This window comes from Dermacentor silvarum, chromosome 1 (genome assembly GCF_013339745.2).
Source record: "Dermacentor silvarum isolate Dsil-2018 chromosome 1, BIME_Dsil_1.4, whole genome shotgun sequence".
In the NCBI taxonomy this organism is placed as follows: Eukaryota; Metazoa; Arthropoda; class Arachnida; order Ixodida; family Ixodidae; genus Dermacentor; species Dermacentor silvarum.
The window spans coordinates 328420512-328432982 of NC_051154.1; the positions used below are offsets into that span (position 1 = coordinate 328420512).

Genomic DNA, 12471 nt, shown 5'->3' on the forward strand with positions numbered 1-12471 from the left:
ACACCAGACTGAGCAACTTCAGCATTTGAGCCGATGTCACTTATTGCAGACTGTTGCTGTTCAATGATTTGGTTGCAGAGCTGTTGCAAAGGCTTGTTCCCCGACCTTACAAGGAACTTCAGGTCCTTCAAGTAATTCTCAAATGGGAAACAACTGAATGAGTCAAGACACCCAAACCGGCGGGCATCATTACACAAGTGAACAAGGCTGTGGACATTATACACTAGAGACTCCTTTCCATAGATGGACCTGCATTGCAAAACAAACTTGCAAAGCAACTGATCAGCAAGGTCAAGAAATTTATTCATTGATGGAGAGCAAAGAATAGCTATTGCAATATGCAGGAGCAGGAAGTGTTCGTACACATGCTTTAGCAAAACCTTCCTCAAGGCTACAGGACCAGAGTACAGGAGAAAATGCCTTAATTCAGTGGCTTTCCACATCTCAAAAGTTTCGAGGGGTCGCATCTTTCGAGCAAAATCCCTGGGTATGTGCCTTTTGAACATGTGCAGATATGCGGATGCTTGCACAACTAAGCCATACGTAATCCGCACAGACAACGGCCCTTTCAGCCAGTATGAAATTAACTTCCTGACGACTCCCAGGCAAACTAAATGCATAAAGTCGAGAGGAAAAGCTGAGACCATAGGAATGCCAACATTGACAAATGGAGACACACCTTCGTGGTGCTCTTTCTCAGCTTGATTTGCAAAAGATTCATCTGAACGCAATGGGCTGTCAATGCTTTGAAATGTCATATGCCCAAGGTAAACTCCCTTGTCGCAACATTTGTCGCATCCGAAATAGCCAGAATACAACTTTGTAGCCTTAACATAGGCTTTTGCTGGAGCATCACAAAGTACAGCTCTCAGTGCAATATTGTGATGCTTTTCTTTGTAAAAAAAACCATCTGAAATTAGTGTTTCCAACTCTTCAAGGAACTTCTTCAAGTAGTCAGAAAGACTGTCTGGCTTTGAAGTGCCACAGTAGATTCCTGCAGCAAATACCGAGTACAACTGCTTTATAGATGGATGATGGAGCTGAACAAGGATTGGCCAGATCTGCTTGCGACTACTTTTGTATAGAGGCAGGCCGTCAATGTTTACTGAAAGAAAGAGGTCCTGACTGCCCTCTTTTAAGGCAGGCCATGCATTCATTGTCTGCTCAATGCCACTGTAAAGACCCAAGTAAACATATTCTTCATTGCCTATGTTTATAATTGGTACAGTTTTAGGGGTGGAGAGCAAACCCTTGTGGCTTTTTGGGAGATGTGCGCCAACTGCTCTTCTCCTAATGTGATGCGTGATAGCCCAACCTTTCAACTGAGTGCTAATGCCCTCTGGACGGACTTGCACTGAAGACGGCAGTGGATACAAGATGAGCTTGTTTGATGCATCAGAATCTGACTTCGAATCTCCATCTTCATGCAAGGCTGTTAAATATTGACATGAACTTTCACCTATGCTGCTTCCTGTCAAAGCACTCTCTAATGCATCCTGTTCACTTTGGAGGCTGAGTTCACATGAATCGTTTTGTAGAATATTTTGATGTTGACATGGTTTAGCTGCCCTTGTTGCCATCTGCACATGTTGTGTCACTTCCCGAGAACACTCAACACCTGCTTTTTTATGAGCCTGAGCTCTCAACGACGCTTTGCCCTAACACACTTATCCATAGTGCTTCAGGTATTTACATACCCTGCCATTTCTGTGCTTGGGGCCATCAACTGAGATCTGAAACAAAAAGGAATGGCCTGTTAGAAAATGTTCAGCAATAACACAAGCTAATTCCATTGTGGCACTATAAAATAACAATAAGTTGTAGTGTTAACTGTCCCACATCAGCACTTGACCTGTGGGATGCAGCATTGGATGGTATGTATTAAAATGGCACACCTTCATTTAGAACTCGTGCGTATGATTCTAGTACTTCGATGCTCTTGCATTTCACCTTCACCTAAATTAATTTAGGGAACCGACCCAGCAACACTACATTCACTGCATAAGGCACTGAGCCACTGCAGCGAGTACACTTAGAATATGTTCAGAAAGATGCAAGACGTGTGCAGTCTAGATGGAGACAATAAAATGTGAACTAGAAGCAATACATTGTGCTGACCAGCTAAACACCTCTGTAGTTACACTTAACCACATACATGATGCACAAAAAACCTAGTATGGCGACCTGGCATACAAACTAAAGCATACAATACCAGGAAATAATCTACGCTAAACTGCTTCAGAAGGATTGCCGGCTGGGTGTGTCGGTATTAATTCATACTCCTTCATTCACTCCATCATTGAGGCGGCAAGTTACTACACTGCTATTATGCGCAGCTACGGTGCTCCAAATTCTTAAAGGTACAAAACATTTAATGCATTGTAATATAGGCTTGTGTTCATTAATGTCACTGCTACATGGTGAAATACAACGAAAAGATTACTGTGACTGGCATATGAGAATTATGTCACTGTGTGCACAAATACATGTACCAAATGAATCTATGTGGCATTTCTGAGCAACAGTAATGTTGAAATTCATTGATTTATTCAAGAGTACTTTACACGTCTCGTGGGAGGCATTGTGTTAAGGGTGTAGCACAAGCAAGAAATGTATTACATGCAATATAATTAAGTACAACACCGGCAAAGTTCCTTCATTTTACTATAACAATGAAACATCAATACTTGCATTGCACAGGAAAATGTTAGTACATAAAAAAACCACAATGGTGCAGAAGTAGCGCATTACAGAGACTAGTAAAGTACAACGAAGTTATGTAATACCAATATATAATACTGATTATATAGATACCATCAGTTTGATGAAACAAAAAAAAAGTTTACAGTTTTGATGGAGCATGCAGAGTGTCTCGGTACTCGTTAAGGTCTGCAAAATGACTTGTTACACTGTGGCGGAAGCTATCGTTTTTGCACTAGGAGATATTGTGATCCAGAAGACAGTTTCGTAGACGATGGCATGTGAAAGTGCAGAGTTGTTAAATTCATTTGTTTTGCCTTAAATACGCACATGCCTAGAATGATTGTATAGTCTGTATGAAGTGAGACACGGTTGTTGCAGGCTTGCTACGGCTAGTCCAGTCGAATGTATGCTTTTATGAAATAGCAATAGCCAGGCCATGTCACGGCGAATGTTCCAAGGGTTGAAGAGAAAGTTCCTGTTTAATGTGTTAACTCGATTGGTTACTGTACTTATTTTAATTAAAACGGTTTGCTCTATTTTGATTGCTCTCCAACAAATCAATTGGGTATTTTTGATGAGGAGACCAGACCGAACAAGCATACTCAAGTTGAGGACATACTAGAGTTGTATATGACAATTTGCAAATATTTAAGGGCAAAGTTTTTAAGTTATGCCTCAAGAATTATAGCGATCTGGAGTTATTGGCTGAGGCTGACATATGATACCCTGCACCTCCACCGAAATCCCACGAGGCAGAATTAGCGAAGCGTATGTGTACTTACAAGTACACACAAGTTGCAGCGACACTGCATACACAAGATGGCTGCTCAAACCAGTCGCGCAAGCTTCTTGCGAAATAGTCTTCTTTGTTTAAAGACACACTGTGCCCCAATGCTCCGTAACAATATGATTGGACCAGGACAGATTCGGTGTCGGGCAAACGCCGAAGAACTGATATTGTGCGATAGTTGATAAAGGCAGAATGATAAATGCTGTAGTACTCTGAAGTAGTAGGTTTGCGAGTAGGCATTATTTTATACTTTAAAACATTTAAAGTCATGAGTGACATGTACTGCACCGAGTATTAACAGCTTCGAGTTCATTTTGGAGTGCCAGGTGGTTATCAGCGCTAATGATCGGATGCTAATTAATGCAGTCATCTGTAAACACTAATAGAGGAAGATACGTTATGTGGCAGGTTGTCAATAAATACAAGAAAGAGTAAGGGTCCGAGGACGCTACCTTGTGGTACACCTGAACAAATGTCGGTTAAGGAAGAAGAAATTATTAACCATTGTGAACTGCTGGCGATTACAAAGTAAATTGCAAAACCATGACAAGGTAAGGGAGTCTAACTTCAGAGCGGAAAGTTTTGATATCAAGCGACAGTGTGCAATGCTGCTGCTTGATATGCATCTCTTTGGCAGTTATCACGATACATTAGTGATGCAGTGGAAGTATTATTGCTGCAAAATAGCAAGTATGAGGCCCATTAAAATCACCTGCACTTTACACATTGCAGGCGTTGTGCCCGACTAGTTCGCAGTATTACCTGCACTCACACAGGAAATTCCAGGCCGGTTCTGCACAAGCAATATTTGGCATTGAATTGAACAAGTTTATGAAAGCAGAGCAAGTCAACAGGGCCTAGGTCAGCGTCTGTTATATAAAGTACCTGCCAATGTGGCAATACAGTTGACATTTGAGCTGAAATATATGCTTTTACTTAAAAGAGGGCAAGGAAATTTCACGAAATGTTGTCTTCTCTTGAGACTGGATGCCTTTTGAGACGGCTTTAACGATTTCATATTCCAAGTTACACAGTCATACTAAACAAGCCATACAGATATCACACAGCAGTGTTCACTACACCAAATTTGGACACTCCTTATGTCAGTGCTACGAGTCTCTCTACCAAGCACCACAAAACAGCATCAGAAAACTCGCGTAAGCAGGGGGGCACTAACAAACCGCTAAAATTCAGCCATACTGATGACTCAACACTGTCGGTTGTGTCGAACTAGACGCCGTAAATTTTCTTAAACTCTGGTGCGTGCATTAAGTTCGCTCGGCTTTTTTACCTTACCTAAACAATTACCTCGCAATGAATGAAACAAATAAACAAAAACATGCAAGTTACAGCAAGTTATGCAATGTTACTTCACACCTTGACACTGTAGGACAACTTGACACTACACATTAAGTGACGTCTGATGTCAGCACACAAAGATCAAATAAAAACTTAAACAGTGTGTTGGTTTTCCGTAGAAGAACATATGTGATCCACTTTCTCATACTCTCTGACCAATCAGTAATGCAGTGGCTAATGCTGGCACAATGGACACAAGCATTCACAGGGGGAGCACTTTTTCTAATCCTTTTCTCGAAGAGGTCGTACATGGATCACTGGAGAAATGCAGCTCACCCAGGTCTTGCGCTTAAAACACAACAGCTGCTACATGTGCCACAAAAAAGTAGACCCTCCTACTGCATGCCACTGCCCACCAAAACACAGCCGAGTGCGACAAACAGCTGTGAAATTTGAGCTTGTGTTACACTGTATACAGTAGCAACCACTGACTGAATGATAGGTCACCACTGCCTCTCCGCGTTTTTCCTCTGCACCACTACCAGTTCTAACGGACGAGTCACTTCGATACTCCGCTTTGTTGAAACACAAAACTCCCAATTGGCTAGGCTTGTTCCAATGGCTGGTGTTTCTGAATGTCTGTCTTGCATTACCTCATAGAGATGCAGTTCACACTATCCTTTTGAAGTGTTGATTCCTACTTTCCTTGCAGCTACATTCCCTGTCGGCCAGTGACTCCAGGTGTACAAACAGGCAGTTGCTCCGACTCAAAAAATGAATCGTGTTTCCGACCACTTGTTAGGGTAACATATGTGGAAACAGTGGGCTTCATACGGAACAACAAGGACGACGGCCTTCTTGCTGTCATACAAGTTTCCCTCGGCGCACTGACTGATGCGAAGCAACCGCGTGTTTCTTGCTCGGTTCGTGTAGGAGCCCTTGCTCTTGTATGCTGTAGCATGTTCCGCCGAAACGTTCCTGTCGCTCATGTTCGGTGCGCTCGATGTCAAGGATGACATACAGAAAGTCGTCGTCGTGTGTCCTTCCCTTGAGCATGGTGCACAGCTTGCGACACTTCAGACCAGCAATGACTTCTTCACGTGAAAAATTGAGATTCACCTCGTGGCAAAAATGCACCTTCGAATGGGAGTAGGCTGTTGTGCTCTTTCGGTTGTTGAAACCATTCTTGCATACTTCGCCACCAATCTGCTACTTGAGTGTGACTGACGAATATTCTACAAAACCACGGAATGTTTAGCTTGCTCGCCAATGAATTAAAAACACTCATGTAAAGGAAACACCCTCACTGCAGATGGTTTCGCCGAGTCCAGAGTGGTTTCGAACGCAGCCGCCAGCTGCGGCTTCGCCGTTTTGCCGACAGTCTTTTCAGTAACGTAGTCGGTACCTTTCTCGCAGTGCTTGACTGCGTCACTCAAGTAGCTGTCCGGATAAGCTCCACCAGTGAAATTAGCTCGTTCACTTGCGTTGCCTCTTCCATTTTATGCATATAGCCGCTACTCCTTCCAAGTGCACTGAATTCGGTCGGTGCCAAACCAAATCCTGTGCGTTACTAGGAACGCTACGCGCCAGCAGAAAATGCGCACATAGAGGGGGCGCTAGTAAACTATTATTTTTTCCTTTCTTTCACCAAGGACGTTTCACTACGACCAGGCTACGACAATTGTTCTCATTATCATCACCATGTACAGTATAGCGTTCAGACGGTTTGAGGAGACAACAACGACAAGAACTTATCACTGTAACATACATATGCTACCATTGGCACCTTAAGTTCAGTTTGTCTCGCCCGTTTTCTCAGAGCATCAAGTCTGCTCGACCGCAAGGAAAAGGTCACATCATAGAAAAAGAAATTTTCTATGGTCACATGTCTTACAAACCACGCCATGAATGCCAACGTTCTAAGAACGTTGGTCGGTGCTTTCCTTTAGGCCTAATTTAACCCTTTCCAAAACAGGCCCAAACTCCAGCCCTTAATGATTCTCATGTGTGCTATTACTAAAAAAAACATACAAACAAAAAAGACCTTGCTATAAAATGGTGCATTAGCAAGTTCTGTGTACTGAAATATTTTTATCAAGGCATTTTTCACCTTTGGCCAACGTTGCCTTTGGCTATGAAGAGCACAACCGACGTCCGCCTGTGATGCGGGTAAACGCAGCACTGCAAACCAAGCAAACGCTAGCCCGAAATGCTAGTAGTACTACTACTAGTAGTAATACCAACCATTAAATAGGACAAAGTTACTCGCAGCTGGGCACCGACAGCCAGCGACGAAAATGGAATTATGGCAGTACGCAGTTCCAGTTAATTTTGGACAATTCTGGTTGGAACCAGTTTGTTTCAGTTCCAGTTTCAGGCCAGACGCAGCCGGCCTTACTGCTCCGCCGTGTCGCATTTTAAGAGATGCGCGGCCGATTGGCATAATTTGCATATAGTTCAACAAACATTCAAATTTAGTAATTAAAAATTCGCATGTTTTCTGCCAAAATAATTATCTCAATAAAACAATGACATTATGTAGTTTTGAGCTTTCATGTCTCATATTTTTCACGTTCACGATTTCGGCTGACGCTGATTGGCTGGAGCTGCAGCATGTCCCTAGATAATTCATTGCTTAAGAAAAGCAGAAAATATTCCGGGACTTTAGCACGTATAAGTTGGCTAAAGCGTCATGGATGAGCCAGACTGCAGTATAACCGGCCCCCAACCTCATGACGAGGTTGGCCCACGCTCGCTTACCGACCTGCGGGAGGAGCGTATGGCACCAAGTCGCCCGAAGACGTTGGGCCAAGCAAGAGGCCCGACCTTCTGCCAATAAGGTCGGTGGCCAGGCATGAGCGGACCTTGGCCCACGCTTGTATGGCCGCCTAAGTCGGCCACCGACTTCTTCCCGACTTGTTACCAACCGTCGGCCATCGGCCAAGTCCCATTGGGACGTTGAGCGACTAAGCCGGCGTGTGTCGTCTGTTGCAGCGAAACGGCACCTAAATTCCCATCGGCTGCGACGCCACGTCACGAGCGAGCCTCGACGGAGCAGAGCGGGCGAAAGGGAACACCTGTTGCCACTGAAGCGCGCCAAGTGTTGCACTAGAGGAGAGGGCATCGCCGCGACGCCACTTCACCCTCGCTCTCGAAAGCTGGCGCGCAGACCGTATATATATCACTCCCACTGGGCTTAGCTGCTGCGCGCGCCTGCCGGCCTAGGCCGCTGCTGCTTCCTCGGTGTCTCTTCGAGCAGGACCTCAGTGGCATGAGGCATTGGCACCGCAGCGGTACATTACTCGCAGCGAAAAACTGGAAGGACCACGCAGCGGCATTCAATTGGACATTCATAGCTTCGCATTCACAACTCTTAAGAAGTGCTTAGATGTCCTCGAATTTTTTGTCACAGTCCCCTGTATTTGCAATCCCCTCCAGTCTTGGTGTATGGAACAATTTTTAGCCAATTTCACAACCCTTTTTATACCACTGTCCACACTACGGCGTTCCTTGGAATCAAGAACAGTTGCAGGGCGGCGCGCAGTCGTCTCGGCGCACATCTCTAGTTGTGAATTCTGTCTGAACAAAGGCTGCTCCTTGAACTTTGTCGTTGCTTGCACTGTGCTTCAGTTCAAGTTGGTCACCACCGGTCGTGCCTTGTGTTGCAAATTGAGCGTCTCGCTGGTGCGGCCACGTCCGACAACCATCAGCATGGACAAAACGCCTTATGTTCTCTTGGAGCGAATCAACGCCGATTCACAGCGGGCGTTCGAGCATGGGCTCCAGCAGATTCCCATCGCCAAAAGGAGGCCAATAGTCCTCGTCGAAAAGCTACCTGTAGCTGTTACAAATGGACTGCGACAAAGTGGGGATAACCCAAGTGGGCAGCCAGCAAGAAAAATTCCCAAAAGAAAGCTGTCACCAGGTCCTTCAAGGCGACCCTGCCCCGACACACCGAGCAAACGTGTCTGTTCCAGTACTAAAGGCTCTCAGAAATACCCACAGATGAGGTTGTGGACAGGGCCTAAGAGCAATGGAAAACAGAAAAAGGGATCGGCCAAGAAAAACCTGGCTGTGCTCCTCAGTGTCCGGAGCAGGGGAGTTCCAGTCGTTAAACTTGAGCGTCTCCAGACTGACAGTGTACAAGCATTGTGACATGCCCTTTCAAGACAATGTGACAGCAGATTCCCAATCCCCTGGCAACGAGAAACTGTTGCGTCGCTATTTCGGACCATATAAGATAATCCGACGTATTGGCGCACTGGACTATGAGGTCGTGCCAGACGGCATTTCGCAATCACAGCGGCGCCGGGCACGACCTCAAGTCATCCACGTGGTGCGTCTTAAGCCTTTCTACGCCCGCTGACGAGCTTATATGTACTTTGTTACTTTGTTATTTTCTTTCTTTATTACGCATCGTTTTGTTTTCGCTTTCGCGTTTGTTTGTAGCATCGGGACGATGCTCTTTAAGGGGAGGGTATTGACACGTATACATGTTTATCTTTCGCCGATGGCCGCTTTCCACCGGCTAACAAATGTTAAACGTTATCGCTCGGCGCAGGACGCGGATGTATCGGAAGTTTCTAGAACCTTATCGATGCTTCTTTCCGTTGCCTGTTTTCACCGACGCTTATGTTATCTGATTGTATGAGCGACGCGAATTGTCTAGAACTTTCTGGAAGACACGCGCGTACCAGGGATTATTCTGGAACCTTCGATGACTCAGGTATAAAAGCCGACGCGTTTTGCCAGCTGATCAGATTTTCGCCGATCGCCGACTGTGTTCGCCGCTATCGTTGTGCTTTGAGTGTAGCTTGCTTTTGTGGGCACAGGTTCGCCCAATAAACAACCAGTTTCGTCATACACAGTTTTGCGACTGTTTTATTTACCGTCACTACTACGTGACAATATCGTGGCTTTAGCGTATAAAACTGCATCATTTAATTTAAATCAATTAATTTTTTTGTCGTACCAACAAGGAAATTTTACGTTTCTGGAATTCACTTTTGTTAACTGTATCGCAGCCGCCGCCATGTCAAGAGCACTTGCACAATCCTCCTCTGTTTGCTTTTCTGAACATTCCAATATTGCATTTTGTGTGCAGGGTATATGGACTTAAAACAAGCAGCCATCCCGTGTTCTTTTACCTTGGCTACTACAACACATTCAGCTACATATTACTGATTCACGTGGCGAGCTGGGCGTGTTGGTATTTTATTACGAGAACTCGGACGAGTTCAGCGCTCGTCCTGGTCGTTTCTTTGTGTCGTCCTCGTGTTTCATTGCGCTGCAGTTCTCGTAATTGCATATTACTGGCCTAAGGGCAACAGATACTGCAAACACCTGCTCGGTTTCATACTAACCACATGACTTATAGCATACATAGCAAACAGTGCCATATTGTAAGCTTTCATTTAAAACTTAGCAACGTGGAAAATTCGAAAGCTTTTTTTTCTGTTGTTGCTACCATTGATAATTTTTATAGCAGACACACATAGCCTACTTATCAATTACATTCATTCGTCTGTAGTGAGGAATTCATGGCAGGCTTATATGGAATTGTCTGTAGTGGCTTCTCAAGACTGACTCTTTTAGATAGCAGAGGGGGAAAGAGTTGCGTTTGATGGTGTATAGACTTGATGTTCTGCTCAGTCAGTCACTTACACAACACATCTTAGCTCTAGTCGCTGGGTCCACATGACCATCTAGACAAAAGAACTACCTCCTGCGCCAATTTTAGATATAGTCACGCGAAAATATGGTTTCTAATCTTCAGAGCTATGATTGCTCTATTATCTCGCAGGTTCTTCTTGTGTCGGCTCTATTCAAATGGAGCAGAGTGATCACGTGCCCGGCCGGTCCACTGTCAATACAGTGATAGAGAACGCAGCCGGAGGCAGACAGGCACATGTAGGGTGCGGCCGCAGACTGAAGCTCACGTGGCAAGCCAACTATGTCCGCGGCCATCTGGAAGGAACCACATCAAGCGCTCTCAATCGAGCTGCTGAACCTCCTGCTTCCAGCCGTTGTGTCTGGAGTCGCCTCACCTACGAGATGTGCTGGCACTCAAGACTTCCTGCTGACCGCCAAGCACTGCCGACGCCGCTACGCAGGTACGCTATTGGTGCTGTACGAGATTTTGACACGATAGCTTGCCACCGTTGATGCTATCACTTTCGCCATAATCAACATTTTACATCAAGAGGTGGTAAGGAGTTTCATCGAGCTTTAATTGGGGGCTTTCTAAGATGCATTGAATAAATCCCCACTGTGTTTGACCCGTCTCCTCATGTGCACCAACGCAAACGGAAATGCCGTCAAAGCAAGAAGAGCGAAACGAAAGCCTGTTTTCAAATAAACGAAACTAGGAAATATGAGAAATGGCCAAAGAACAATAAATAAAGATGAACAAGTGAAACAAGCTTTAATTACAAACATATTCACATTATTTTAATATCGTATTGTAAGAAGGCTTTACCACATGCGACCAAAGATACTGGAAAGTTTTTGCAATATTTGTGGTCCTTTTTAAAGCTTACCACAAACAGACGACCCTGCCGCGAGTAATAGAAAACTAGGCGTGCAGATTGCTAAGCCAGGCAAATTGCGCGCCGCGAAGGTGTTGCACTTAGTATGGGCTGCGTAGAGCCAATAGTTCAATGCATGAGAGAGAATGCCGAGATGGCCCAGCGAAGGTGAAGTGGGTGCTTTGGAGGCCTGTGGTTGTTGACGCTGCAGAAACAGGTCTGTATAAAAATTGCACGGAGTAGAGGTTAATGGTTGAGATTTCGGAACCTTTGCAGATATCTTGAGGAAATCGTAACTCCTCAAGGATCAAATAATTAAAGATCCTCCGGAGCTTCTTGAAAACACTGTCCCCTTTTGACTTGTATAATGATCGTAATGCACAGTGGGAAAGCGTCGACTTAATTGTGAAAGCAGCAGAGACCTGTACATAATTATATCATAATGGATCCTCAGGGCTCGGTATTACATGCACGATATGTGTCAGAAAGCAAATTATGGAAATGTTTACCAAAATTTATTCATTGCAACTGGTTTTGTTGATAGCTTCATGTCCCCACATTTATATCATTTTTTGAAGTTTGTCTAATCCTGAGACTTTCTATCACTAAAAATAACTCCGTTAAAATTTTGGACTTAAGGTCAATTTCAGCTCTTCGCCAGCACAAATGACTAAAGTGTATTCTTCCCCAGTTATCAGCAGTCATGCAATAGCTTCAATGACTTGTGTTAAGATTGCTTTAATTATGTCATCATTCCCTTGTGAAAATAGTTCCCTAGTTACTGGCAAGGTTGTGGTTGGATCAGTCCTCGAGGAGTTATATCGTTTATTTGCGTCAAAATTTAGTGTTATACACTGCATTTATTCCTGATAAGTTGAGGTTACCATTGCCAGTGTAAATTATTAAAAGATACGTTTCTAGAAAACTAATAATTGATGATTGTATTGCGTAGCAGGACTATACATAGTTTGCACGCGCGTCACTTGGGGTCCGCTCCGCGCGAGTGTCTGCCATTGCTGGGTACTTGCGGCCAAGGAGGCCCCATGCTTGCGGCGTGTCCGGCAGCTCGCGCTGCATATGTTGTTGACACGAGGTTCCTTCTCGCATCGTGATAATGTCAGTCTGCACAATTTTTGGTTGCTGCAGAAAAAG

At 44.6% G+C, this 12471-nt stretch overlaps 1 protein-coding gene across 3 annotated transcripts in view; it reads left to right on the forward strand.

Moving 5' to 3' along the window:
* LOC119437350 (uncharacterized) overlaps window positions 1-12471 on the forward strand; it is a 41530-nt gene that overhangs the window by 15941 nt on the left and 13118 nt on the right. For all 3 annotated transcript variants that reach the window (XM_049660459.1, XM_049660458.1, XM_037704393.2), the window contains one exon: window positions 10596-10905. In XM_049660459.1, coding sequence (XP_049516416.1) covers window positions 10596-10905 — 310 coding nt within the window. The remainder of the gene's footprint in view (window positions 1-10595; window positions 10906-12471) is intronic.